General features: G+C 38.6%; 1 protein-coding gene across 17 annotated transcripts in view; it reads right to left on the minus strand.

The window, feature by feature from the left end:
• The window catches only part of Scaper (S-phase cyclin A associated protein in the ER), a 438,325-nt gene that overhangs the window by 21,025 nt on the left and 390,371 nt on the right, over nucleotides 1-26,929 (minus strand). For all 17 annotated transcript variants that reach the window (XM_078049222.1, XM_078049223.1, XM_078049220.1 and 14 more), the window contains 2 exons: nucleotides 10,807-11,044; nucleotides 5,221-5,370 (listed from right to left, as the gene is read on the minus strand). In XM_078049222.1, the coding sequence (XP_077905348.1) occupies nucleotides 5,221-5,370; nucleotides 10,807-11,044 (388 nt within the window). The remainder of the gene's footprint in view (nucleotides 1-5,220; nucleotides 5,371-10,806; nucleotides 11,045-26,929) is intronic.

The raw sequence follows: 26,929 nt of genomic DNA on the forward strand, positions 1-26,929 counted from the left end.
CCCTTCAAGTTAATAGACTAAGTGGGGCAAATAAAAAATGCCAATCCTTTATGTAAAGCAGTTTCCTAATCAAACAGACAGGCTGCAGCAAGATTTCAGGAACCCCTGTCTTTTAAAACACAGGCTGTTTCCCCAGTAGGAAATTAAGAGTTCCCCTGTGAATAAACAGACCCTGGAAATTAACATGACTCCTGACTAATGACACAGAAACATTAATTGAACTGAGCATCATAATTTCTCCAATGGAATTCCTCTGATTTAGAGAAAGTGGCATCAGGCTAAATAAATTCACTTCCAGGGGCTGGGGTTATGGCTCAGTGGTACAGCACTTGCCCAGCATGTGTGAGGCAATGGATTTGATTCTCAGCACTGCATATAAATAAGTGAATAAAGTAAAGGTGTGTGTGTGTGTGTGTGTATGAACATAAGAACGTAAGTGGAGTGGAAAGGGGGTACAAACTGGACTGCTTAGTGGTGGGGCTGGGCTTTGCCAGAACCCTTCCAGGATGAAGATTCCATGAATCTGTGGCCGAAGGTAGGGGGAGAGCTTACAACTACACTTACCATATCCCCTCAGCAAATGTTTGCTTAATGAATAACTGGGTTTTGGTTGGGGAGTAGAAAGCGAATTTAAGAAAACAATTTTTTTAAATGAAAGCAAATAACCAGCTTTTTAGTAACAGAAAACTTCCCAACTCTACTGGATATGAGAAGTTACCACTGCAACAAGCTGAGGCAATCTCCTATACATTTTCCTCATCACACAGCCTGATTGGCCTGGAGTCCAGTCCTGGGCTAATGAGCACAGCCTTCCTGTGCAGGTGAAACCAACTGTGGTTGAAGATGGATTCAGAGTATGGCAACTGTCAACTTACCTGTAAGAAGCCTCTGCTTGTCTGTTAATGGTTCCCTTCCATTCATATTGGGATAGCCAAGATCTACAGAGCTTTTAATGATAAGCTGCCACAAATTTTAATGACAAGCTGCCATTAATCTGTCTGGTGCTGACAGGATCTAGAATAGGGTCAGGAGGATTTGAAAAGCCACAAAAGGGTGTGGAATACCCATGAGATCAGAATGTTAGTCTGTGATTCCAGTCTCAGTCTTTCAAATGTCATAGACTCAATAGGGAGATCATCTAGTATAACTTTCCTCCTTCTTCCTTCCTTTCTTTTTCTGTGTAAAGTATATATAACATAATTTTCCAGTTCAAACATTTCTAGCCCTAAAATTCAGGGAAATTAAGTATATTTACAATGTTGTGCAACCCTCACCACTGTCCATTTCCAGAGCCAATCCACTTCTCTGCACAGTCAACAATGCTCAAGTCTCAAGAGATGAAATGATTTATCTAAGATCACACAGCTAATGGTAAAGCTGGGGCTAGAACCCAGGCCTTCTATTCTGTGCTCTCTGTACTCAATCACTCATTTATTTACACTTTCCTATAATCTGTGAGTCTCCTGAGCAAGTCATACACATATGCCCCAGAAACTTCCATATCAGCATCCAGAGGGCAGATTGCAGTTTCTCAGTATATGAATAGGCATCATATACTACATCATATTCTACACATGACACTCCTGACACCAAGATATACTTCAGCAATCATTGGTGACACATCTGAGTTTCTTAAGCAATGTAAGATGAAATGAAAAGTACAATGACTTGGGTTTAGCAAGACCTGGATTCCAGTCGATCTTTTGATTCTCCATGACATTACAGGGAGCTTAATTCACCTCTTTGAACCTTAATTCCTAGCTGGGTGATCCCAGTGATCCTGGAGGCTGATGCAGGAGGATCACAAGTTTGAGGTCAGCCTCAGCAACTCAGCAAAACCTTGATTCAAAAAATAAGAAGGGCTGGGAATGTAGTTGAGTAATATACCAACCCTGAGTTTAATCCCTAGTACCAAAACAAAAACCAAAAGAATAAAACCCAATCTACCAACCAACCAAACTCGATTTCTCACCTGCTTGAAACAGAAATAATTTCTTTATTTACAACCTCACTGAAGTGTTAATGAGGTGTAAGAGCCAACATATGGGAAGTATCATATGACTATAATACACCTAGTAAAAGCATCTCTAAAAGGTGCAGTGTTTCAGCTTTTTGAAGTTACCATCTTCTCTATCAGTTTCTTATTGCTTCTCCAGAGAACTTTCTATCATGTTCATTCTTCTTATAGGTTGTTGCATTTTAGCACTTGCCCCAGAACTGCACTGACTTCTCTGATTTTCTCCCAAACCAGAAGTGTATGTCCAGATTAGTGTTCAGTCCTTCTGGGAGGCAAGATGTTGAAATACAAAGTCTGGATTTTTTTTTTTTTTTTTACCTTTCTAATTTCTTCTTCAAAGTGAGCTCACCTCTCACAGTGATCTCTAAACCTCACTGCATCCTCTTCCCCAACGGACAAGCAATAGGGTTTCACTCTCCTCCATGTCCTCATACTGCCTAATGCTCTCTCTGCACATTTCATGTTCTTCCCCCTTCCCAACATGAACAGCCATCACTTTCTCACCTGGTCAATTCAGGTCTAATGTGCCATCTTCAAATATGACTCCCCTGATCCTGGTCCCTTTTCACTCTGGCCAGAACTCAAAGTATGTATTTTATCTAAAGGAGAGGATAAGTCTATGATCCAGCAGGATCATAATCTATGATCCAAGATTAGCAGAAAAACTCTCGGAATCCCACAGAATTCTGAGTTCTATCAGCTTATCATGACAGATTTGGTTCATGCAAGAAGTTTTAAATTATCTCTAACATGAAATGCACTAAAAGAACTGAACTTTTGTTATGCACACCTATAATCCCAGTGGTGCAGGAGGATCACAAGTTCAAAGCTAGACTTGGCAATTTCCTAAAGCCCTATCTCAAAATAAAAAATAAAAAAAGGGCTGGGGATGTGGCTCAGTGGATAAATGCCCCTGGGTTCAATCCTTGGTACTAAAAAACAAAACAACAACAAAACAAAAACAAAAACTGAACTTTTTTTGCTGCAGAACTGTAGAGTCAAATATTATCACACATGCAAATTAATTAGCTCTTTATAAGTGCAGTAGAATGTCACAATATATAGTAAACCATTTAAGTATAAAACAGGAAATTCTTAGGCAAACCACAAATGTCCATATAAGATAAAGCCATGAAGCAATCAAAAATTGATATTCATGGACTGAGGATATGGCTCAGTGGTAGAAGTGTTTGCCTAGTATGTATGAAGTCCTGGTTTTGATTCCCCAGCACCACAAAGAAAGATGTTCACAAAGAGTGATTCTGGTATAATGTAAACTGCAGAACCAAGAACATAAGTACATGTACAGTATGACTTCAATTATGCAAAATTATTCATTTTATATAACTGGAAGGGAACCTACTTTAGCTAAAAACAGTGGCTATCTCAGATAGTGAGGTCAAGAATAACTATGATCCCATTGTATTCTTTACATTTGTCCTGTATTTTTCACAATGAATACGGAACACTTTTGTAATCAGAAAAATAAAATACAAACTTTAAAGGAAAATAAAACTGCAATTTAGTAGATTGAATGGATGGAATCACACAGAGAGAAGTCCACAGGGGAAATTTCCCACAATTATTCTTCCCAGAGCAGCTTATAACAAACTGAATCTGCTGGGCCTGATCCACAGAATGGACAAAACACCTCCCAAAGAAGGACACTGCCTGAGTGTTCCCAGGGTGGGAGGTGAAAAAGAGTTTCCATCTGTCCTCCTGATAACAGGGTCTGAGAAAAGGAAACATTCTATGTATGATAATTTTTCCAGTAAGGGCCTAGATCTGTCATATTCTAACAATGGGAATACCTTTCTAAAATGGACTGAAGAGCTGGGTGCAGTGGCTATAATCTGTACCTGTAATTCCAGCAATTTGGGAGGCTTGAGGCAGGAAGATCATAAATTTAAGACCAGTCTCAGCAATTTAGTGAGAACCTCAGCAACTTAGCAAAACTTCTCAAAATAGAAACTAAAAAGTAGCTCAGTGGTAAAGCACCTGTCAGTTCAATTCTTGGTACCAAAAGCAAGAAGCCATAACAAAAACACAACATTAAAAAATAAAATAAAATGGACTGAATATTCCTGAACCTTCTTCAAGGGAGTACACTGACTATGCAATTTGCCCTGTGCTTACTCAGGGTCAGTACTGGAAGCATCAACAGTCATCTGTGAAATAAAACATAGGACTTGGTGACCCTTTGTACCTAGGAGGCTGTGATTTCAAATTCTCGAGCTTGTTTTGTTTTTTCTACCCTTCCTCCATGTCAGGCAGGCAATGTCAGTTCTCAATGTGCGGTTTCTCCTTGTACTTGGCTCTGGTAGCACAACCATCTCCTCTCCTCTTGCCCTGGTCTAGTTTACTGTAGGCTGATAAACCTAGTAAACAACTATTTGAGATTTGCCTAAAATAAACTTTATTAAGCTTAGAGCAAAGTTAAGGGGTCATTCAGAAATCTTTCTCTTAGTTACAATCTATACAATTAAGCTTGTTGTGTGTGGGGTGGGGAGCGGTTAGATAAATTAAGTTGCCAGAAATTTCCCTCTGATACATTATGCCTTAACTCTTGTTTCAAAACTAAATAAGGTACTTTATTATTATTATTTTACAAACTGTGTAAAAGATTCTCCAGCTTCATAAAGCAGCAGAACCCTATCTACATGTCAAATTTTGCTCAGAAACCAAATAAATCAGTTAAAAGCAGAATTACTCTGGCAATTTAAGGAACGAGGCCCACATCCTGCCCTCTCAGTCAGCTGTCTACCAACTTGGAAGCTTCTAAACATCTAGGAAGAAACCAAGAGCCAAGAATGTTTTCATAAGGCAACAGACTAATATGTTTTATAAAATGATCCAAGCTGAAAGATGCAAAAGCTACCTTATCAAAACAACAACAAAAAAAATGGTGGCTAGAGTATCACAATCTATGTGGTCATAGTAAGGAGTAGACGCTTCTGTGTGAATTAAGAATATTTTATTTAAAAGATTCTGTTTTTAAAATTCCTAAGAGGAGGTCTGGTGCAACCTAATGCTGATCAAAACTCTTTGAAGAGTTGAAATTATAGACTTATGCCTAGAGCCTGGCTAACGGGGTTCTTACAGGGCGGATGGGTTCCAGCAGGCTAGCCTGCCTTTTCTCACTCCAATACCTCACACTCTCCGTGTTAGGGAAGCAGTCTAAGGAACTTTCCAGGGCCTCTTACCTGGTTATCTGGGTGGTTGACAGTGAAGTAGCCCACACAGACGATGACCTCATGGAGGAGGCTTTCACAGGAGACTTGGCTGCAGTGGCCCAGCAGGGAGCTGGCCATGTGTCGGAATGCAAGGGACAAGCCCTCTGCCCCTACAATAGACTGACAAAGACAAGGAGCAGTTAGAATCCCCAGCCCAGGGAGAGAAAGGGTTGCAAATCACATAGAAAGACTGGGCGCTGTGCATTTTGTGCCGTGGGGCTGGAAAGTGGTCATTATTTCTCTAGTACTATGTTTAACAGTTTAGTTCAGGGGTTTTTGCTCTAATAAATGACAATAATAAATGCAATGTTTAACCTAACAAGGAACAGAAAATAAAGCATAGCAGAGCAAATGATTTCCCAACGTGGAGCAAGATGTTAGCTCTCTAAAGTATGGTTATTTATTCCATTTTTAAAAACTTAGTTTTTCTCATTATACAAATATTTTCAAGGTAGAAAATTTAGAAAAAATTACAATACTAAAATTCACCTGTAACTGTACCACTTACCTAACTTCTAATACTTTCTAAAGAAATATTTTCTTGTGATAGAGATAAACATATTCCTAATTAGTTATATTCAAACAGGAAACAAATATAAACAATTCAAATAAATACCTCTATAAACTGAAGGCTCCCAAAAGAACATAAAAAAAAAAAAATCAAACCAAAACAAAAATATCTGCCCCAAACCAGGAAGCCCCTCAGCTATGAGGCTTCTGGGATCCTTTCTCCAGACAGGCAAAGGGCTGTTGGCTGTGGGAGACTCAGGAGGAGAGTCTGAGTCTGCCTGTGCAGCCTGGAGCTTCTATTTAATAAACATGTCAAACAGACAGAACGACAGGAGGGCAAAGGGGAGAGGCGAAGCCTACAGAATACACTTGCAGCCCACACTGGAATGAAGCACCATGGTCTGCCTGTGGGAAAAGGCAGTGGTTAAACTCATCTTTTGATTTGAGGTCTTGGTGGGCTTGAACCAGTTCAGCTATATTGTGGCGTGGAAGTTTCAATGAATTCACTTTGTCTAACAGCGGGTCAAACAGCCCTTCAAGTGTTATTACTTAAACAAAATGACTGCAAAATTTTAAGAGTGTCTTCTGTCTCCGTTTCAATGCTCCAAGACCAAAAAAAAAAAAAAAAGTTTTCCAAAGAGACTTCAGGAGGGCTTTCTTCCTGTAAATCAAGCAGTGACACCTTCTTGGTTCAGCCCTTATTTAATTAGTCACGTCCAGCATGCTGTGACCCAGTGCCCTCTGTTTAACCTTCGCTGATAAGAGCAGGTCAAGGGGCATGTAAGTTTGAATATAAAAATTAAACCAATTTTTCAAGGAAACTATATTTCCTTTTTAGCCAGAATTAATTGTCGAGTCAGTACATTGATTTGTTTCTTGAGACCACCTTCAATTGTAAAAACTGTCAAAGTGAATACAATATACAATACCCCTGATCTTAAGGCCATCTGTGCCAATATGAATTCAGAACAAAATCAGACTGTTAGCTAAAGGGGAATATATTTTGACAGCTTTATTTTATACCATAAAAGGGAAGAAGCTAAGAAAATATTCTAATGGATTACCTTTTGTTATTATCACATAATAGGCTCTCACAAAATAAGGATATAGATTTGTGACTTCAAGGAAAAATGAAGAATTTTGGGGAATGCTGCATTCAGCTCTTAGGCTTACTGATATCTACTAGATGGTCTAGGTAAGCTCTTCATCTTCAGAAACTGAGTCAGTTTACATGTCCTGAGTGTCTACTGTGTGCTGGCTAGTATAACCATAACATCTTTGTGATCTTATCTAATTCTCAGTCTTGTGATAAGGTAGGTGTTTCAAGTCATCTTTATAGATGAAGATACTGTCTTTTTTCCCTAAATATTTATTTATTTTTTTAGTTTTATATGGACACAATATCTTTATTTTACATTTATGTGGTGCTGAAGATAGAACCTAGTGCCTCGTACATGCTAGGCGAGTGCTCTACCACTCAGCCACAACCCCAGCCCCTGATGCTGAGTCTTCAGTGTTCAAATTACTTGTCTAAAGTCACATAATTTGAGGTGGTAGTATGATGGCTCAAAGTTTGGTCATGACAAGGAGGACATTTGATTCTGAGAACGGCCAAACAATCCAGGAGTCTGGTGGGGGATGCCTTCCTAATAGCTCTGAGTTCTTGTGATTTATGGGGCCCAAACTATCATCATGACTCATTTTATCTTGTCTGACTCTTCTTCAGCAGGTAAGTCCAGCAGTCTACATTCCAGCTAGATTCTTTGCAACCAAAGATTATGAAAAAGCAAATTTTATCTAATTTCAGTTTGTTTGGGCCTCCCAGGTTGTTTCTCAGATTTTTCTCAGGTCAGACTAATGCTGAGAAGGATACCTTCCTTCTATATAAAATCTCTTTTCCTATCCTTCACAAACATAGTTCGTGAAATCTTATTTTTGACGTGCTTATTTTTGACGTGTAAGTTGTTTTAATGAACTAGAATGAGTTTCATTGACTATGTCTATGATAAAAAATAGTATTTTTTCCCTCCAAACTCACCCATGGCTATACAGTGCAAATACTGTGTATCTGTTTGAGCATTATGTACTTGATCACTTCCATCTACATCATTGGTGTCTATGAGAACAGATGTGGTTCTTTAGCTTGCTAAATAGAATGTGACACTTCATAAATAGCTACAAATCTTTGACAGTTCTCCCACTGAAAGGTGGGGCATATTTCTCATTTCCCCTCAAAAATCTGGAAGGCGTATGACTGACTCAACCAAAAAGTATGGGTGATATGTAACTATATGATTTCTGAGGCTAGGTCATAAAAAACTATGCAACTTTTATCTATATGATTCTCTTGGAACACTTCTTTTCAGAAGCTTCCTTTTAGACATTCCTCTCAGGACAAAGATACCACATTTTGAGAAGCCCATGTCACACAGAGATAAGGAGTATACAGATATTGTAGCCAATAGTCCTAGGTGAGTCTAGTCTTTGAGCTAGTCCAGGCATTAAACACAAGAGTGAAGAGCCTCCAGATAATTTCAGCTCCCAACTATGTGAGGCAACCCAGCTCTTCCTTCTTTCCCCTCCTCCAGCTTTATGATCCTCTCAGTTGAAGTCCTGTCATCATGAAGCAGAGACAAGTTGTCTGGGAGGAACACTGTCTGAATAATGGACTCACGAAATTTGTGATCATAATAAATAATATTGTTAGCTTATGTTGATAAATTTATGTGTTTGTGTTTAAATGTATAAAAGTGGGAATAACATGCTAATCATTGGTAAATGTATTAAATGGAGTGGTGCTAGAAATTCTTGGCATCAGGGTCCTATCACATGCTAACGAGGAATCAAGAGAGAAACGTGCTGATCTTGGGCACCAAAAGGATGGCAGTTAGAACCTTGTAAGATCAAAGGAACAGAAGGAAGAGGAAAATCGCTGTAGGCTTTCCTGGCCTATACTCTGGTACCTAGGAGTTATGGCTGAGAACAGAATGAGAAAGAGTGAATGCAAGATTGACTAAAATAAGTTAGGAGAGGCAGAATAGAGACAAAGAAGAAGAAAAAATGGTAAGTAAAGAATTAAAAAAATATGGAGTTGCATGAGAAATAGAAAAGAAAGAAACAAGGGTATTGGAGAACTGTGAGAGCCAGCCATGAAAGGCTATTCCACATGACAGGGAGGACATTTGATTCTGAGAATGGTCAAACAATCTTGAGTTTCCATGGTGTTTTTTCCTCATATTTCTGGCAAAATTGGCTCAAATAGTGGACACATTTTGGGCTGAATACTGCAAAGAACTACAGAGGAGAAATCTTGGATTTTATCTTAGTTGGGCTAAAGGGTTCCATAAGTAAGCCTTTGATTTTTCTATTACTGGCCATTAGGCCTAAAGGTTACCAGGAGCAGGCCAGTTTGGAGTTCAGAGATATCTTTTTTTTTTTTTTTTTTTTTCCCAGGGCTGGAGATTAAACCTAGAGCCTTGTGCATGCTGGGCTACTGGTCTACCACTGAGTTACATCCTCACGCCAGTAGTACACTTCTGTAAGTGAGGCAGTACAGGAAGAACAGAACAGGGACCTAGGGCTCCCTGATACTCAGAGTGACTGATGGAATGGCCAACTTAATCAAGATGCTGTTTACCATTATACAGCACTCTGCGGCAGTGTTAATCCTGGTTAGAAGGTCCAGGAAACTAGAAGCTCAGAATCAGTCTTTAGAAATTTCCTTTTTCATAATCTTTGGTTGCAAAGAATCTAGCTGGAATATAGATACTGGACTGCATATCCTGAGGACAAAATTAGAGCCCCTGATTTCCAAGATGTTTCCAGACAGAATAAGAAGCTTGGGTCTTCATAAAACCTGGATGTATGTTCAAACCAGAGGTAAGGATCACTGACATTTTTCTGACAAATCTCTTAGTTTAGGTATGGCTATAAACTCTTGGAACTCTACATATCATGTAGTTAACACCTAAGTCTAGTTCAACAGCTTTGGAAATAGAAGCACACTAACCCTAAAGGAGGGATTTCTGTTCTTATGACAAATAAACTAATTCTACAGTTGAAAGACATTAGATTCAACTAATTTCCCTTTTTGACCAGAATGACAGGAAGACATCAATTAAAGAATTGCACATTTGTCATAAACTACAGAAGTGTTTCTTCTATCTCAGAATGGTGAAGACCACTATTTTTATATATTTATATCTCTAAAACCTTTTTTCCTTTGAGAAAAGTAATTTATCTAAATTATGAGTTCATCATCTGCCAAGTTTGTTCTTTTTTAATGAAATCACTTGACAGTTAATAAACTGAAAGAGAAAGCCTACTCCTTGGGTCTTGCTCTGTTCTAAAGGTTCAGTGTTTTTGAAAATTAAATTTCCTATATGGGAAAATATGTTTCTAAGCTGACAATCTGGTGTTATAGTATAAAGCAATTTTTCTTTCTTTAGCTATAAAAAATTTATAGGGGTCTGCACGTTTAACCACACATGCACTTTACAATGGGAGCAAATCAGTTAAATCATCCATAAAAAGTCTTATCAATGATTTTGGTTCTGTTTATATAGGATATCATTTCTTTAATGTTTAAAAGTTGATTGGATGATAATATGTTTATTTAAGAAATTAAGACAGAAGGCTTACATGTAGCAGTGTGGCACAGGATAAACTTTTGAGGTAGACAATCATGGGTAACTAGTTCTGGCTCAGTCATGTGTACCTCTGGACAAATTATGTAACTGTCAGTTTCTCCATCTGTAAAACTGGCATAATAATATTTTGCATGGTAGTTAAAATAACAGAGCACACATAGAGCATCTAAAACAGTTCCCAGAAGACAGCAGATTAAAAAGGTCTGCATATTATTTTAAAATAAAATAAAACTCCAACTGGTCCTGCTCCTGGTGGCCTTTAGCACAATGGCCAATAAAAGAAAAATAAAAGTGTGTATAATATTGTTACCAATAATATTATATAAATATTTTATATATATTTATTATAATATATTAACTCTTGGTTGGAATACTAACACAAACCAAAGCTTGGTACCTGAAAAGCGGGAAGATCAAGAGCTGCAAAGCTGTTGAAGAAACGTAAACTCTGAATGGCCACTTGGATGGTGTTCTGGGTATAACTCTCCTTGGGACTGGCAGTGCTGGGGTCTGAGATGGTGCCATGGAAGAGAACACAGTAGAGCATGTGTAGAACTCCAGCCAGGTCTGTGGCCTGAAGAGCAGCTGTCAGCCCCGTGGGATCCTGGCGATTATTGTCAAATATGCTGTATGACCTGACAAAGAAACATTCAAGTCTTTTAGAGAAATTTAGTTAAAGGATGTTAGTATTTTTATAGGTCAAACGGAACAAGACAAGCAGACCTTTAAAAGCAAACCATCTGAGTTGTGTAATGAGGTAACAAGAAACCTCAAGGAACAAATGCAGCCCTCGCCACCAAGTGTATTGTGGCTTCCCTTTTCTTCCTCTGGGAGACCAGGCTGCTTTAATAGTGGCATATGAGCACTCTGCAACCAGTGCTGAGGTTCCCACCACCCTCACTACACTTTGAAGGTGAAGTAGTTCCACTTTGTTCACTGCTTAGATCTGGGAAAACTGCACAAAGTCTGTGAGAACTCTAGGGAATCAGAGACCCAAAACATGTGAGTTTCCTTTCTGGATACATAAAGGGAACCTTCTCAGGGGAAGCAGCTACCAGGAAAGCAGGAATCCTCAAAAATCTGGCAATGTGTTGGGACATTTTACCTGCTTTTGGAAGCACTTTCTAACATCAGAGTACTGGGAGGACAGGTTGTGTGGGTGCCAGAGCCCCAGGAATAAATGTTAGATTAGAGCTATATAAGTGCACTGTGAAATAAGGTTAGCAACTGAGGCAGGCAGTGTTTTCGATGAGCAAGAGAAGAGGCAAGTGCATTGGCAAATGAATTCTTAAAATCAATAGAAAAGCTGCAAGGATTTGCTAAATCCACCTATATTCAGGTATACATGAAGCATCTAGGGACCAAGAGCAAACAAACATGGCTGACAAACATTCATTCACTCCCCTCTCCCCCTAGAAACTGAAATATTCCTCTTTAATAAGCAACCACCTTTTCCTAACTCATTGGCAATATGCTTTAGGTAGGGCCCCCCTTCTTTTTTTTTTGGCTCAAGGGTATCAAGGCCTAAAGTTAAGCTGTACATTATTTCTCTGGCTGTTCAGCATGGTTCAGAGATGGCACATGCCTTACTCAGAGCTAGTGGGAGAGAGAAGGTTACTTTTGCTAAGATGCTTAGAAAGAAGTCCTCACTCTTTCATCTACTGGGTCTGAATGTGAGAAGATGCAAGACCTGGAGCTCTGATCCACACTCTAACCACTGCACAAACCCTCAGGTCTCTCAATGCTCTAAGTGGGCCAGTCACTTTCTTTCATGAGACTCAGCTTTCTCTCTGAAAGGGAAGTTATAAGGCCCCTCTTAATGTCTTCCTTTAATATGGTATGGTATGTACAGTACTGAGCAGAAATGATGATATGTCTTTGTCATGGGATGATACTATGCCCTAGTTTTGAACACTAACACAAGTTTTCTTTTATAGTTTATCATTCCTTTCAGCAGAAACCTGGGATGAAAGAGAGTCATGAAAGACCTATGCTCACCTCATCATCTTGCCCAGAAGCACTCAAAACACACCACAAATTAAATATGAATTAGGAGGTGTTGCTTGGCAAATTTCTAATATCCTCTCTACTTTTCTCAATTCCTAATTTATTTTTACCAAAGGGATAGTTTTGTTCATTTTAATTTGGTAGTTGCATCAAAGTAGAGTTTTATTCATAACCACTTCCAACATTTATTTCCCTGAATGTATATACAATTTCTAATACTCTAAGAATGTATCCTGTAATAAGACATCCTTATATACCCTGGTTCTCAAGAAAGAAGCTCTCTATGAAATACTGTCATCTCATTTATATGGCAGGATTTGCTAAGTACTTTCAAATCTTTCATTTCACTTCATCCTTTTTACTTTTGCTTAGTGCCTCACTTTTGCTGAGGCTGGCTTTGAACTTGTGATCCTCTTGCCTCAGCCTCCTGAGCTGTTGGGATTACAGGAGTGTACCACTGCACCCAGCCACTTCATTCCTTTTTTTTTTTTTTTAATATTTTGTTTTAGTCGAACACAGCTTATTTATTTATTTATTTGGTGCTGAGGATTAACCCAGTGCCCAGCCTGTTCTAGGCAAGCGCTCTACTGCTGAGCCACAACCCCAACTCCCCCCCTCCCAGCCATTTCATTCTTATTACAGTTTTTCATGGCTGGTAGGAAAGTATTATTCTTCCTATTTACACACAAAGCAACAAAAATATGCGCATTTCAGTTGAGATGCTTTAGGGCATACAAATTATAAGTGGCAAAGGCAGGGGTACCATGCAGGACTTTTGACTCCAAGGGCAGTGCTTTGTACAAGGACCTAAGCATCCTGTCCAAACAAGAGGTGATCTCTTGTTATCTCCTTGCTGTCTCTTACATCAACATTTGCAATTAAGTGAATATTGTTAAAGTACACACATTATAATGCAATTGTGTATCATCATGAGGAGACATTTTATCTTATGGAACTCAATAAAAACACAAGTTTAAGAAAGAATATTTATTTGCTTATAGGCACATCTGATTCTTTATACAAACTTCTCTTAGCTAATGTCAGTTGGCCCGTACTTCCTTCCATTAAAGCTGAAAGAGTTAGGGGTCAGACCCTAACTAGAGACATGAGTAGAGATTAATGTGTCTGAGTTTATTATATAGGTTCCAAAAAGAGGCCTGTGTTTGTTTAAAACTGACTGCCTTTTAGAACCAGTGACAAGACAGAAGACATTTTTCCCTGAAGCTAATTTCTAATATGCTCTCAGAACCTCAAGAATGAGTGACACCATTGCTGGTGGCAAGAATTTTACTGCTCTGTGATTCAGAAGGCTAACTTCCCTCTTATTGCTTGTACTGCTTTAAAATAGATTATTAGTATATTCTATTGCAGACATTCAGTAATATGGCTCTATCTTTTTTATACTTAATCTTTTTGATCATTTATTAAATGACATAAATTCATTATTTCCTCTTCCAAAGAATAAATGCAAAAATAACTAAATAAATAAAGTAAAGGTCATCAGGACAGCTATTCTCTTGCATGGTTATTTAGGAAAATACTAATCTGACAGATTATAAAACAACACAGTCTCAGTCTTTTGCAAATATTCTCCTAATAAAATAAAAATGCCAATTGAGGAAAACCAACTAAGCATTCAAGAGCTCAGATGTGGGAATGGTTAAAAAAGCATAGAATACTGTTTCATGGAAAAAAATATGTTCATCTTAAAGTGAATAAACAGAATATAGGGGGACTGGGAAGGCTTATGTGCTGCTTTTGGCTTCTATGAGGACTAATGCAGACCTGACGGGACTTTAGAGAATGTTTACTTTTGATTTAGCTTGAAATACAGATAATTTGTCCACGAACAGGCTACTGGCTCCTGTTGGTCTTAACTGTCAGTTATAATCACTTTAAACTTAAATGTTTATAATAAAAAAGTAAAAGGCCTTATTCACATCAAGCACAAGTTATATAGATTTCTTTAAAAGTACATGAAAGATGTAAAAAATCAGATATGAAATTTTTCATACTACACAAAGATCTTCTAAATTTTACTGAATTTTAAGGTGTTTTTGTTTGGACTCCAGGACTAGAAATCTTAGTGGGATATTCACTTCTGTTCATTACAGCTATATTCAATCAGGAAAACCCACAATTGGGCCATTAATATGTCTACACACTGTCTGAAATCCCTACTTTGCCTTAAATGAGACTACAGTTGGGCAAAAACAGCAGGGATTTGTGTGGTCATGAATCAAGTCCATCCACTCCATCTTTAGTATTATAAACCACTCATATACCAGGCCTTCGTTGGTCTAAAATAAGAAGCTGGGGCAGTTTTAAAGTCCCTCTCCCCTCTTTGTTCCTGGTCTGGCTTGATAGCATCTTCTCTGATCTCTGTCAGTGTTGGGGATCTTCTAGACTACTCTCCTAGCTTCTTGGATTTTGGTTTTGTTCATGCCTTTAGTTCTGGAATCCCTGAGGCATCCTAAAAGAATGCCCCATTTTTAGCCTCTAAAACTAGAAACAGCACTCAAGACCTGCATAGTGTTGGAGTGAGATTAATTAACTTACTTTTCCAACGATGGATGAGAACTTCACCGTTCAAGGAGAGGTGAACTTTTTTTGCAGAGGTATTCCAGTTTTTGGCTCTTATTTCCTGGGATAATCCAAGAAGCCAACCTGTTTCTAGGGACATCACAATTCACTATGTCCTTTCCTTATAAAGCTTAAATTTTGTGCAAGAAGTTACAAATAAACTAGTAAATGTATAATATGTAATGTACAGTACGTTAGATAGCATAGTGCTAGAAAAGAGCAGGGAACATGTCTTAGAAATGTAAAAGCAGTGGTGTGTGTGATGCTACTTTATATAGGGTGGTTGGGGAAAAGCTTTCTAAGGCATTAAATAGAATTCTATAGAAAGGGAGGAAGGAAGCCAGTGGATATCTGGAAGAAGGATATTTTATGTTGGGGAGCAGGAAATCCCAAGACTTGGAGGCAGGAGTATGCATGATCCTTCCAAGAAACAGCAAACAGGGCAGTGTGGAAGGGATGCATGCAAGGACACTGCAAGGATCTTACTGAGGGAGATGGGGAGCCACTGGAAGTTTTTGATCAGCAAAGTGACATAAACTGATTTAGGATTAAAAATGATCACTGTAGCTTATGGGTTGAAAAGTCTTTAGAAGAGCTAAGGCAGAAGCAGGGAGACCAATTAGGAGGTTGTTTCAACCTCCCAGGGGAGAGATGAAGGTGGATCAAGAAGGATGGTAGCCACGGATGTGGCAAGAAGTGGGTAGGTTCTGAAAATATTCAGAGGGGAAACCAACAAGATTTACTGATAGATTGTATATGAATGTGAGAGAAAAAGAAGTAAAAAATGGCTCACTGATTTTTGGCCAAACTGGAAAAATAAGGTTGTTATTTACATAAATGGGGGAAGAAGTGGAAAGAGCATGCCCAGAGAGGAAAACCATTTTTTGAATTAGATATCTACTAGACACATCTAAGTAGAGGTGATAGATTGGTAACTGTGTAGAATAAGCTTCCCAAGGGTAGAGACTTTTGTATCTTCTATTTCACTGATATACCCCTAGTGCTAAGAACAATGTCTGTTACAGAGAAGTAATTCAATAAACATTTGTTGAATGACTGACTAAATATATAAACTTGCATTCAGAGTGGTCTGGATCTGAGATATTTGGGAGTCATCAACACACAGGTGGTATTTAGGATACCTCAATATTTACAAGTTAGGAGATAAGAAGGAACCACCAAAGGAAACCAAAAATAGTAACTAGTGGATTAGGAGGAAAACTAGAAGATTGTGGTATCCTAGAAGCAAAGTGAAGATAGTTTCAAGAAGGGGGAAGTAATCAGTAAAAAAAGTTTACCCCAAAACAAGGGCTAAAAACAGGTTGAAATATATAAAAATGATTTTTGAGTCCTACTTTTATATTTTATAAAACTATCTGTATGTGTTTAGGATGGGAAGAGGGAGAGTGACTGGGGATTGAAATACAGTTTGTGAACAGTAAGCTGGAGTGGGTGGTTGGGGGACACTTGGCAAATTAGCTGCCTATCAGTTCAAAAGAGGAACTCTAGTGTTGATTACCATTAAATACAAGCAACTTTGGCTCACAGGAGTACAACACACAAGACAAGGAAAGCTTAGTTCTGTTCCACTGCACTGTACGACTACTCTGACGGTGCTGTGTCCAGCTCCGGGTGCTGCACTGATTCAGGACAATGACACGTCAGAATGTTCCCACGGAAAGTGATTTGTGTGGTAAAAGTATCTGAAAACAGTGTCATCTTACGAAGATTTGAAGGAACTTGGCTCAGAACTGGAGGACATGAAGATTATCTTAGAGATGGAGAGGTATTTATGACCCCCAGAGAAGAGGAATTATCAAAAGGCAAGGAATAGATAAACTTATAGATTTTTTTCCTAATAATTAGAAAGTGAACTGGACAGTTTTGTCAAGTATTGCATTTTGTTCCCATCCTAGAAGAGGAGGAAGATCATGTCCAATGAAGCAGCAGAGGGCATTCAAACCTCAGGTGGGCATGAGACTGGATGATATCTAAGATTTTGTTCAATTCTGGAGTGTTGGGCTGGGGATAGTTTAGTGATAGAGCACATGCCTAGCATGTGCAAGGTCCTGGGCTCAAGCTCCAACACCACAAACAAAAATAACAATAATGCTGGAATGTTATAAACAGATATGAACCTACTTAGAACATTATAATCATTCTCTCTCTCTCTCTCATACACACACACACACACACACACACACACACACACACACACACACACGTGTATGCACAATACCTATCTATCTCCCCCTCAGCCCTTCCTTATGTAATATGGTACATGTAGAAAATAGTTTGTTTAATGAAAATCTAATTTGGGCTCTATTGAAGGAAATGGAGATGATTAAGCAGACAGGTAAAGGCAAGAGAAAAGTCAAGGTGGTGTGTGTGTGTGCGCGCGCGTGCGCATGTATGAGTGTGCACTCTAAGATGGGGCATTTGGTTAAAGAGGAAAAATATAGGGGCAATTAAAAAGTGAGAATATTAGGTAGGGAGAAGCTCAGCTACATATAAGAATTTCCAAAGCGCTTGACTTTGAGTTTCAGTTGAACTCAAAGGAACTCAGGAGGAACCCTCCTGAGGAGAACAGGATAGATGGTGAAAGCAGTTGCTTAGGATCCACAATCAGGAAGGGCAAGACCAAAAGAACACCAATGGGAATGGAAGGTAAAGGGAGAGGCTGCTAAAAGACTCCTGGGCTCTGGCAAAAGTCTGAAGGGAGACCTAGAAAGTGGCAGAGTTAAGAAGCAACCGGTTTAGGACAGTCTTGGTAATCTAGAGGTGAGTAAGAAAGAGAAGAGCGGAGCCTACAAGGTGACAAGGCAGGCAGTTCTGGGTAACTCACAAAAGGATATTCTCCTAGATCTGGGAATTGTAGTCTAGGATTGTTGTCTCTCAGGTAGGACACTTCTGAATTCTCTAGCTTCAGTTTTCTCAAACTGGAAAAAACAAAGGGCACTGTGCTGATGAGCTGGTTTTGACTAGTCTAACTGATACTTTGGGCCTCTCTTTCTTATCTTTAGGATTTGGCAGTTGGGCTGCAGGGGCTCTGCCAGAGGCTAGGATGTCTCTTGCCTGGAACAGGAACTTGCTTCTGTTGGGTAACTGGGCAAGGACTGTCCTATCAGAGGCTGTGTGATGATCACACAGTTGTTTTTTTTTTATTATTATTAATAATTAGAAAGTGAACTTGATGGTTTTGTCAAATATTCCACTTTATTCCCATCCTAGAAGAGGAGGAAGATCATATCCAATGAAGCAGCTGAGAGCATTCAAACCTCAGCTGATCAGTTAGGAGGATCTAACTGATCCTTCTGGCTTTCATTCTTGCCCCTCTAATCCATTCTTTGCAGAGTAGGCAAATGCTCTTTTTCCTTTTTAAGCCATACTCCTGTTTAAAATTCTCCAAATGGCTTCCATTATACTTAAGAGCAAAACCCAAATTTCTAATGTCTGTCCTCATCCCCTGGCCATTAGTTCTCTGACTTCATCTCCTACCACTTACCCATCACATTCTAGCATCCACTGTCTGTTTCTGGAACACACCCACCTTAGGGCCTTGTCATTATTAATTAGACTTATCAACTGAACTTTTACACAGTTGTTCCCTTCTTAACTTTTTATGTCATTTCCCAAGAGAGGGCTTCCCTAACTACTACATCTATGGAAGACTCTGACCAAGTCACTCAGCTATATTACCCTGTTTTATTTTTTCATGTCACTTATCAATGGCTAAAATGATCTTATTTATTTATTGGTTTATTGTTCCCTACTTCCTGTAAGACTATAAAAGCTCTACATGACTAGTATCTTATTTACCAATGGATCCCCAGTATCTTTTTTATTGTTTTTTCTTAGTTGTTGATGCACCTTTATTTAATTTATTTATATGCAGTGCTAAGAAACAAACCCAGTGCCTCACACATGCTAGACACATGCTGTACCACTGAGCTACAGTTCCAGCCCATGGATCCCCAATATCTTGACAAGTGCCTAGTGCATAGAAAATGTTCAATAAATTAGTAATGAGAAAATATTTGCTAAAAGAATAGAAGGAAGTAAGGTAGACTTGATCTTAGCAAGGCATGCCAAAGGAATGAGGGCCTTGGATGTCTCCTTCATACTTTACATGAGGAGTGGATGGCCCTTCTTCCTGTGTTAAAAGTAGACCCAAGAAATAGGATCCTGGCATAGGTCAGTGGTACACATTGGTATGTACTAGCTCTGAAAAACTGTTTCCTGATACTTTATTTATTTCTAGCCTGGTGTGAAGTGACTAAGGGTGAGGATATTTATATTTAGTTTTTTTTTCCCCTAGGGAAATTTTTTTTGTCCGCTGATACTAGGGATTGAACAAAGGGGCACTCTACCACTGAGTTACCTCCGTGGCCTTTTTCTTTTTTTTTTTTTTTTTGAGACAGAGTCTCACTAAGTTGCCAAGGCTGGCCTTAAACTTGAGATCCTCCTGCCTTGGCCTCCCCAGCTGCTGGAATTTCAGGCATGTTTCACCACTCCTGGTTTAGGGAAATATTGTGATTGAAAACATATACACCATATAAACAAGGCAAGAAAACTAATGAATTTGAAATTACAGAACTATCGGGTGAGAGGTATAAATAGTATGTTCATCTCATATTTCTGGGACAGGATCTCTTTGAATCAGATAGGTCTGGACTGGATTCTAAGAAAAGTCAAAGATGACTAAGGTTTTGGATCTTAAAATCTAGCTGGAGCCAGGATCAGGGGTGCATGCCTGTAATCCCAGTGACTTGGGAAGCTAGGGCAGGAGGATTGCAACTTCAAAGCCAGTCTCAAATAAGCAAGGCCCTAAGCAATTAGGTGAGACCCTATCTCTAAATAAAATATTAAAAAAGGGTTGAGGATTTGGCCCAGTGGTTAAGCACCCCTTGGTTCAATCCCCATTACCTGCCTCTGGCCCCTCAAAAAAATCTTGTCAGATGACTGGAATAATGAGCAGAATAAAGCAGTCAGGAGGAATAGATTACTTTAGGTGAAACCCAATGAGCTCAAGATCTGACATTAAATATAAGTTCCTGGTAGAAAGTGCCAGTAGGATTTCCAAGAGGAAATGTCTGCCAGTGCCTTGTTATGAATATGGTTTGTGCCTTAACCTTACTTGCTGTGGATTGATTTACTTTTTTCCTACTTTTTCCTATTTTATTCCAATTTTGCACCCTCCCCGCAATGTATAGACTTTTGTTGAGATCTTTTTAGAACAAAGTGGGTACAATTATTATCTATCTCACTTTAGTCAAGAGGTCAGAGTGACAAATGTGTTAGTCATACACAAAGGTTTTCCTTTTTAGATTCTGCCTCTTCAAAGTCCTTAAGTACTTTGCTTGCAGTTGGATTCCCAGCAAATGGGAATCCAACTGCAAGCATATTCTGGATACAGACTGCTGCGCTCAGCCTGGTGAGCATTTCCATGTATCCAGGGTCTGTCTCCATCATTCCCTATCTGCTCTGGCAAGTGGGCTGGCATAGTGTTTAGCACATAGTGGACACTCATTTTGAACTGCACCAATGAAGTGATCATCTTTCCATCCCTGAAGTCAACTTGGGCTTATATCAGCTGGAATAGACCTTTCAGAAGTCTCTACACTAGCACTTGCCTAGACATGAGTATCAAGGCAGCCCAGAAGTTCTTGTTTCTGTATTACTTTCACTTTCTGGATCTGAAGGATAGGGGAAGTCATTCCTTATTATTAGTCTGGAGGCTGTTATGGCCCCTTGGACAGTGTGAGCAGGAATGCTGAATGCTTCTTGGGAGATAACCCACACTAGCCCAGGGCATATTAAAGGTGTCCACTAAATGTTGCCTTCCTGAGTTCCACTGACCTAGTTCTATTGCATTCACTTCACTGCTCATCTTCCAATGTCAGTAAACCTTTTGTCCAAGCCTTCTGACAACAAATGATTTAGGAGTTAAGACAGATGATACTAAAAGATAGGGTGACAGAACCAAATAAGACATTCCAGAGAGAAGAGAAGACAGCTGAGAACAGGATATTGGGAACTCATTTATCTTTGGGATAGATTGGAATGTACAGACTGTGTACACACACACACATTTTTTTTTTCATTATTAGGGATTGAACCCAAGGGAGCTCTCCCACTGAACCACCTCCGCAGTCCTCTTTTTATTTTGAGACAGATCTTGCTAAGTTACCCAGGCTGTCTGGGAACCCTGGCTGTAGTCTTCAAACATATTTACAAAATAATTTCTGTTCTCAAGCTCTGCTAGGATATTCGTATTCCCTATTAAGGGACCAAGTCTATTTTCCTCCCAATGAAGCTGGGTGGGACTTCATGACTGCCTGGGTGAACAAAATGGAGTGCAAGCAATGCTGTGTGACTCCCAAGACTAAGTCATTAAAGATGATATGGTTTCCAACTGATCTATCACTCCAGGAGGCTTGCTCTTAGAACCCAGTCATCACCCTTTGAAGAACTGCAACAATGAAGTGATCATCTTTCCATCCCTGTAAGTCAACAAATTAATATGTTTAGGGACTCCCCTGCTGACACCCAGCACCAACCACAGACATGTAGGAATAAGTACTCAAGATAATTGTGACCTCAAGGCCCCAGACAGGATAGATCAAAAGTAACCCATCTTCTCTGTAACTTGACAGAATTCCTGATCTATAGTCTGTGAAATTTCATACCACTAGGTTTTGGAGTAATCTATATCACAGTCTACCAACTGGAGCAAGAAGAAGAAAAGCAAAGGAAAATGTGAGGCATGGTGAGACCAGGGGATTTCAGGGAGAAGAGGAGGGTTAGTTTAGTCTGTATGTCACCAAGGAGCAAGCAGGAATAGTACTATCAGGGAGCCAGAGGGAGACAGGATTTCAGCTTGGCATAAGGAGGGATTTTTAAATATGAAAAATTCATCAGTGACAGAATAGACCCCTTAGTTAGTAATGAGTTCCCTGTCACTGGATATATTCAAATTGAGACTGGAAGGGTTACTGAAAGGATTCAACCTTGAATGGAGGACTGGAGAGATGAATTTAAGGTTCCTTTCAGTCAAAAGAATGTGGTAGCAGATTAGATCAGGGATAAGAGGGGGAATGAACAGAGATGATGAGGTCTGAAGCCTGAGGCCTGAGATAGCAGTGACACCACATAAAAAGAGAGACCTGAGAAGGGTTTCCAGACATTCTTTCTGTTTCTTTTGTCTCCTGCCCAGACCACTGTCAATGGCCCCTCCTATCTTCCCCCTCCTCTCTAAAATACTCTTTCCATGATGCCTGATTAATATTCCCAAAATACAATTCCTACCAGGTCATTTCCCTGCTCAAAGGTTTTTTTAAAAATTTTTTAATATTTTTAGATGAACACAATAACCTTATTTACTTTTATGTGGTGCTGATAATCGAACCTAGCACCTCACCTGCATTACCACTGAGCTATAACCCCAGTCTGACTGAGCTACACCTTCAGCCCTCAAAGTGACACTTCTGCCACTACCCACATCTTAATAAATTATTTTATGTAGTTTACGAAGTATTTTTACATTTATTATCTCATTTGAACCTCATTATCCTCTGGAAGGCATTAAAATCACAAGTTAAACATCTCAAAATTCAGTTAAAGTACTTTATTCATTCTTTGTATATTTTTCTACTTTGATGTCTTTCCTTATAATATTTTCTTTGTCCACTTTTTTCTCAATTCTCTTTTTTTTTTATTAGCTACACATGACATTACAATGATCTTGGCAATGCATACATTTGAAACAATTGGGGTATAATTTCTCATTTTTCTGATTGTACAGATTGCAGAATCACACTGGTCATCAATTCTCTTTTGATCCTTCCCATCATTCAAGGCCTTGGTTAAATTTTAGCTTCTCTGGAAAACAGGTATTCCCTCATTAAGAGTGATCTCTTCTTCCTCTGAACTCTATCAATAGTAGCCAACATTTACTAAACATTTACATGTCCCAGGCAATATGCTAAGTCCTTTTCTTTTTATTTCTGGTACTGAGGATTGAACCCAGAAACATGCTACCACTGAGCTAAGTACTCGGCCCTTTTTATTTTTTAAAAATATTTTTTAGTTGCCACTGGATTTTTCACTTTGTTTATTCATATGTGGGTGCTGAGGATTGAACTCAGGGCCTCACACATGCTAGGCAAGTGCTCTCCCATTGAGCCACAAGTCTAGTTCCAGCCCTTTTTATTCTGAAACCAGGTCTTGCTAAGTTGCCCAGGCCTCAACTTGTAATCCTCCTGCCTCAGCCTCTTGAGTAGCTAGTGCGTGAGCCACTGAACCTGCCAGTGTTAAGTGCTTTTACTGTGTTGTATTTGGTCTTCTTTATCACTTTCTGTCTTGTACCATGATATTTGTATATGCACCTCTTTTCTCCTAATAACTTACAAGATCCTTGAAAACACCTTCAATGTCTGAGTCATTTCTGCTTTCTCCCAAGACTAGCACAAGGCCTGGCACAGAGAAAGTACTACATAAATATTTGTTCAATGAATGAATGGATAGGCAGGCAGACAGAATTAAAGTTTACCTTTGCTTCAACAAATGCTTTGGAAGCATCCTAAAACACTTGAGAAGCACTCATTTATATCCACATAATTAATGGACTAAATTTTAAACTATTCTTATTTTATAGGACATAGGTTTTCTAGCTTTGGCTAGCACTTTCTGTTAGTGTAGTTTATGGATGTGAAAATGAAGAATACAAGTATATATATCAACAAATTTCCTTTTGTGTTAAAAATATTCTAGAATTCAGAATAGCCTCTAACCAATCAGAATTACCAAGTTTCACACACCCTCTCTCTCATGAGTGTAGTTATAAGGATTATAAATTCTTTTACCATGGTCTACTACCTCCCAACCATCATGCCTAACATAGTTATGAGTGCACTAAATGACTGCTGATTAAGTGAAAAGCCTGTGTTGGCTGTAATTTATAATTACTCATTACTGTTCTGATCCTATTAGTTCTGTTAAGGAGTTAGCATCTTAAGGGGCACTCAGTGAGCCTCAGCCAATTAAGAAGTTGAGATACTGCCCTGAGATTAAAAAACTGTGCTTTTCTTTTTACTTCTTCTAGGACCAAGAATAGAAAACTGTAATAGTAAACACAGACTATTCAATTTGGGTTAAAAGGTTAAGAATCATAGTTTGTGAACAATTCCCATTTTAACATTCTGGAGTAATCCTAAAATAAAATCAACTCACTCACCAGAGGATAATAATTTCACTTTTTACTGAAATAAATGCAAGTTCATTGTTCAAAATCATGCCTGGTACAGAAGTCATGGCTAGTGCTTTTCTCCCCCACACTGAAGCAAAGATTAACAGCACAAATTCTGACACCCAAATTGTCTGTCAGAACACCTAGGTAAAAATTAGAAGATTAAGGGCATAATAGGAGAGTAGGGCAAAGGCAGACCTGCTGTAATCACCATCACAAAGGCCTGGCCACCGGCAGACAGCAGAATGTTTACTCAAAGCCAGTGCTATCAATTAGTCTGCTTAATTATCTCAGGCTCTTGCCAGCTCAAGAGGCAATTTTTGAAGGCTTCTCTGGCTCCCCTTTGTCTTTTATTTCTGCTAGTCACAAAAGGGCTTTGAGGACAAGCCTTCCTGGACTCTGGCTCTGGTTGGTTTCTGGTAGCCAAAACAGGCATTATGTGAATTACTCCAACAAAGCAAAAACCACACAACTTTTCTTCTTAGAAATGGCTGTGGCCTTAGTGCAGAAACTCTAATGAGTGTAACAAGATACTGGAACAGGTAACTGTAGTTTATAGTTTTGGAAATCAATTTCCATGAAGAAATGGGAAGCAATACAAAATAATATGCAGATATTAGAGGTAAAAAATATCTGAAGAGGTAGAAAAATTTCTGGAACTCCTGTGGTTTGGTGGTGTTTGGGAAATGTTGGGAGGCTGAAGGATGAGAGGAAGAACAATTAGGGGTCATTCAGAGTAAAAGCTTACACTATTACTATTAGGATTTCCTAGGTAAATTAAATCAGTAAACCACTTGGACTTTTTTCTAGAATATTTGCTTTTTTAGTAAGTCTTTTTTTTGAGGTTTTTAAAAAAATTTATACATGGTTTCAATGAAGTTTAAGTTATGTCTATAAAGTCTCTCCTTTTTATTTATTTATTTATTGTTTTAGCTTTCTTTTTTTTAAAATAAAATTTAAAAAAAATTATATATAACAGCGGAATGCATTATAATTCTTATTACACATATAGAGCACAATTTTTCATATCTCTGATTGTATACATAGTATATTCACATCAAATCGTGTCTTCATACCTGTACTTTGGATAATAATAATCATCATATTCCACCATCATTAATTACTCTATGCCCCCTTCCTTCCTCTTCCACCCCTCTGCCCTATCTAGAGTTCGTCTATTCCTCCCGGTTCCATCTCTCTATCCCACTATGAATCAGCCTCCTTATATCAAAGAAAACATTCAGCATTTGGTTTTTTGGGGTTGGTTAACTTCACTTAGTATTATCTTCTCTAATTCCATCCATTTACCTGCAAATGCCATGATTTTATTCTCTTTTTGTTTTTTTTTTTTTTTGCTGAGTAAAATTCCATTGTGTATATATTCCACAATTTTTTTTATCCACTCATCTATTGAAGGGCATCTAGGTTGGTTCCACAATTTAGCTATTGTGAATTGTGCTGCTATAAACATTGATGTGGCTGTGTCCCTGTAGTATGCTGTTTTTAAGGAGAGTGATAGTAGGTCAAATGGTGGTTCCATCCAATCTCCATACTGCTGTGGCACAAGAATTAAAATCAAGAATCAATAAATGGGATGAACTTAAACTAAAAAGTTTCTTCCCAGCAAAAGAATCTATGAGGTGAATAGAGAGCCTACATCTTGGGAACAAATCTCTACCCTCACACATCAGATAGAGCACTAAACACTAGGGTATATAAAGAACTCAAAAAACTAGACACCAAAAAAAAAACAACCCAATAAATGGGCCAAGGACCTAAAGAGATACTTCTCAGAAGATGATGTATAATCAATCAACAAACACATGAAAAAATGTTCATCATCACTAGTAATTAGAGAAATGCAAATCAAAACCACTCTAAGATTTCATCTCACTCTAGTCAGAATGACAGCTATTATGCATATAAACAACAATAAGTGTTGGCAAGGATGTGAGGAAAAAGGTTCACTCATATACTGCTGGTGGGACTGTAGTAAGTCTTTTTTTTTTAAAGAGAGAGAGAGAGAGAGAGAGAGAATTTTTTAGTTTTCGGTGGACACAACATCTTTATTTATTTTTATGTGGTGCTGAGGATCGAACCCAGTGCCCCTCGCATGACAGGAGAGCGTATTACTGCTTGAGCCACCTACCCAGCCCCTGTAGTAAGTATTACTAATAGAAATTTGCTAAGGAATTGAGGTTGAAAAAGGAAAATTATACTGGGGGAAAACCAAGAATATATTACTGATTTATTTAAAATTCAGTTACATAGAAACAATTATATTATATATTCTCACACATGCACACAAGGACTTTGGTCTACTTGGATAATCTTTAGGCATTTCTAGGACTGAACTCATGCTTCCCTTATGAAAAACTGTTAATTTTCCCTAATTTGGAGACTATATCATCTACCACTTAAAATTTTCAAACAGAAGTTTGAAAATCATTCTAGATTTCTTCTTCTTTTCATCTCCCACACCATCAAACCCTGTGCTATATCTCCTACATTTATTCCACCTCTTCAAAATGTATTTGCTCCTCCCCATTTTCCATTGACCCTAGAGGGACTATGTTTCTTCTATTTTATAGGAGTCTCTTGCTAATCCTTCTGCCTCTGGGCCATTTCCAGTGATCCCTACACTTTTCAGGAATGCTTCTTCTATAATAGAAATTTGATCCCT

The sequence above is a fragment of the Ictidomys tridecemlineatus genome, chromosome 5, assembly GCF_052094955.1.
Source record: "Ictidomys tridecemlineatus isolate mIctTri1 chromosome 5, mIctTri1.hap1, whole genome shotgun sequence".
NCBI classification, from domain to species: Eukaryota; Metazoa; Chordata; class Mammalia; order Rodentia; family Sciuridae; genus Ictidomys; species Ictidomys tridecemlineatus.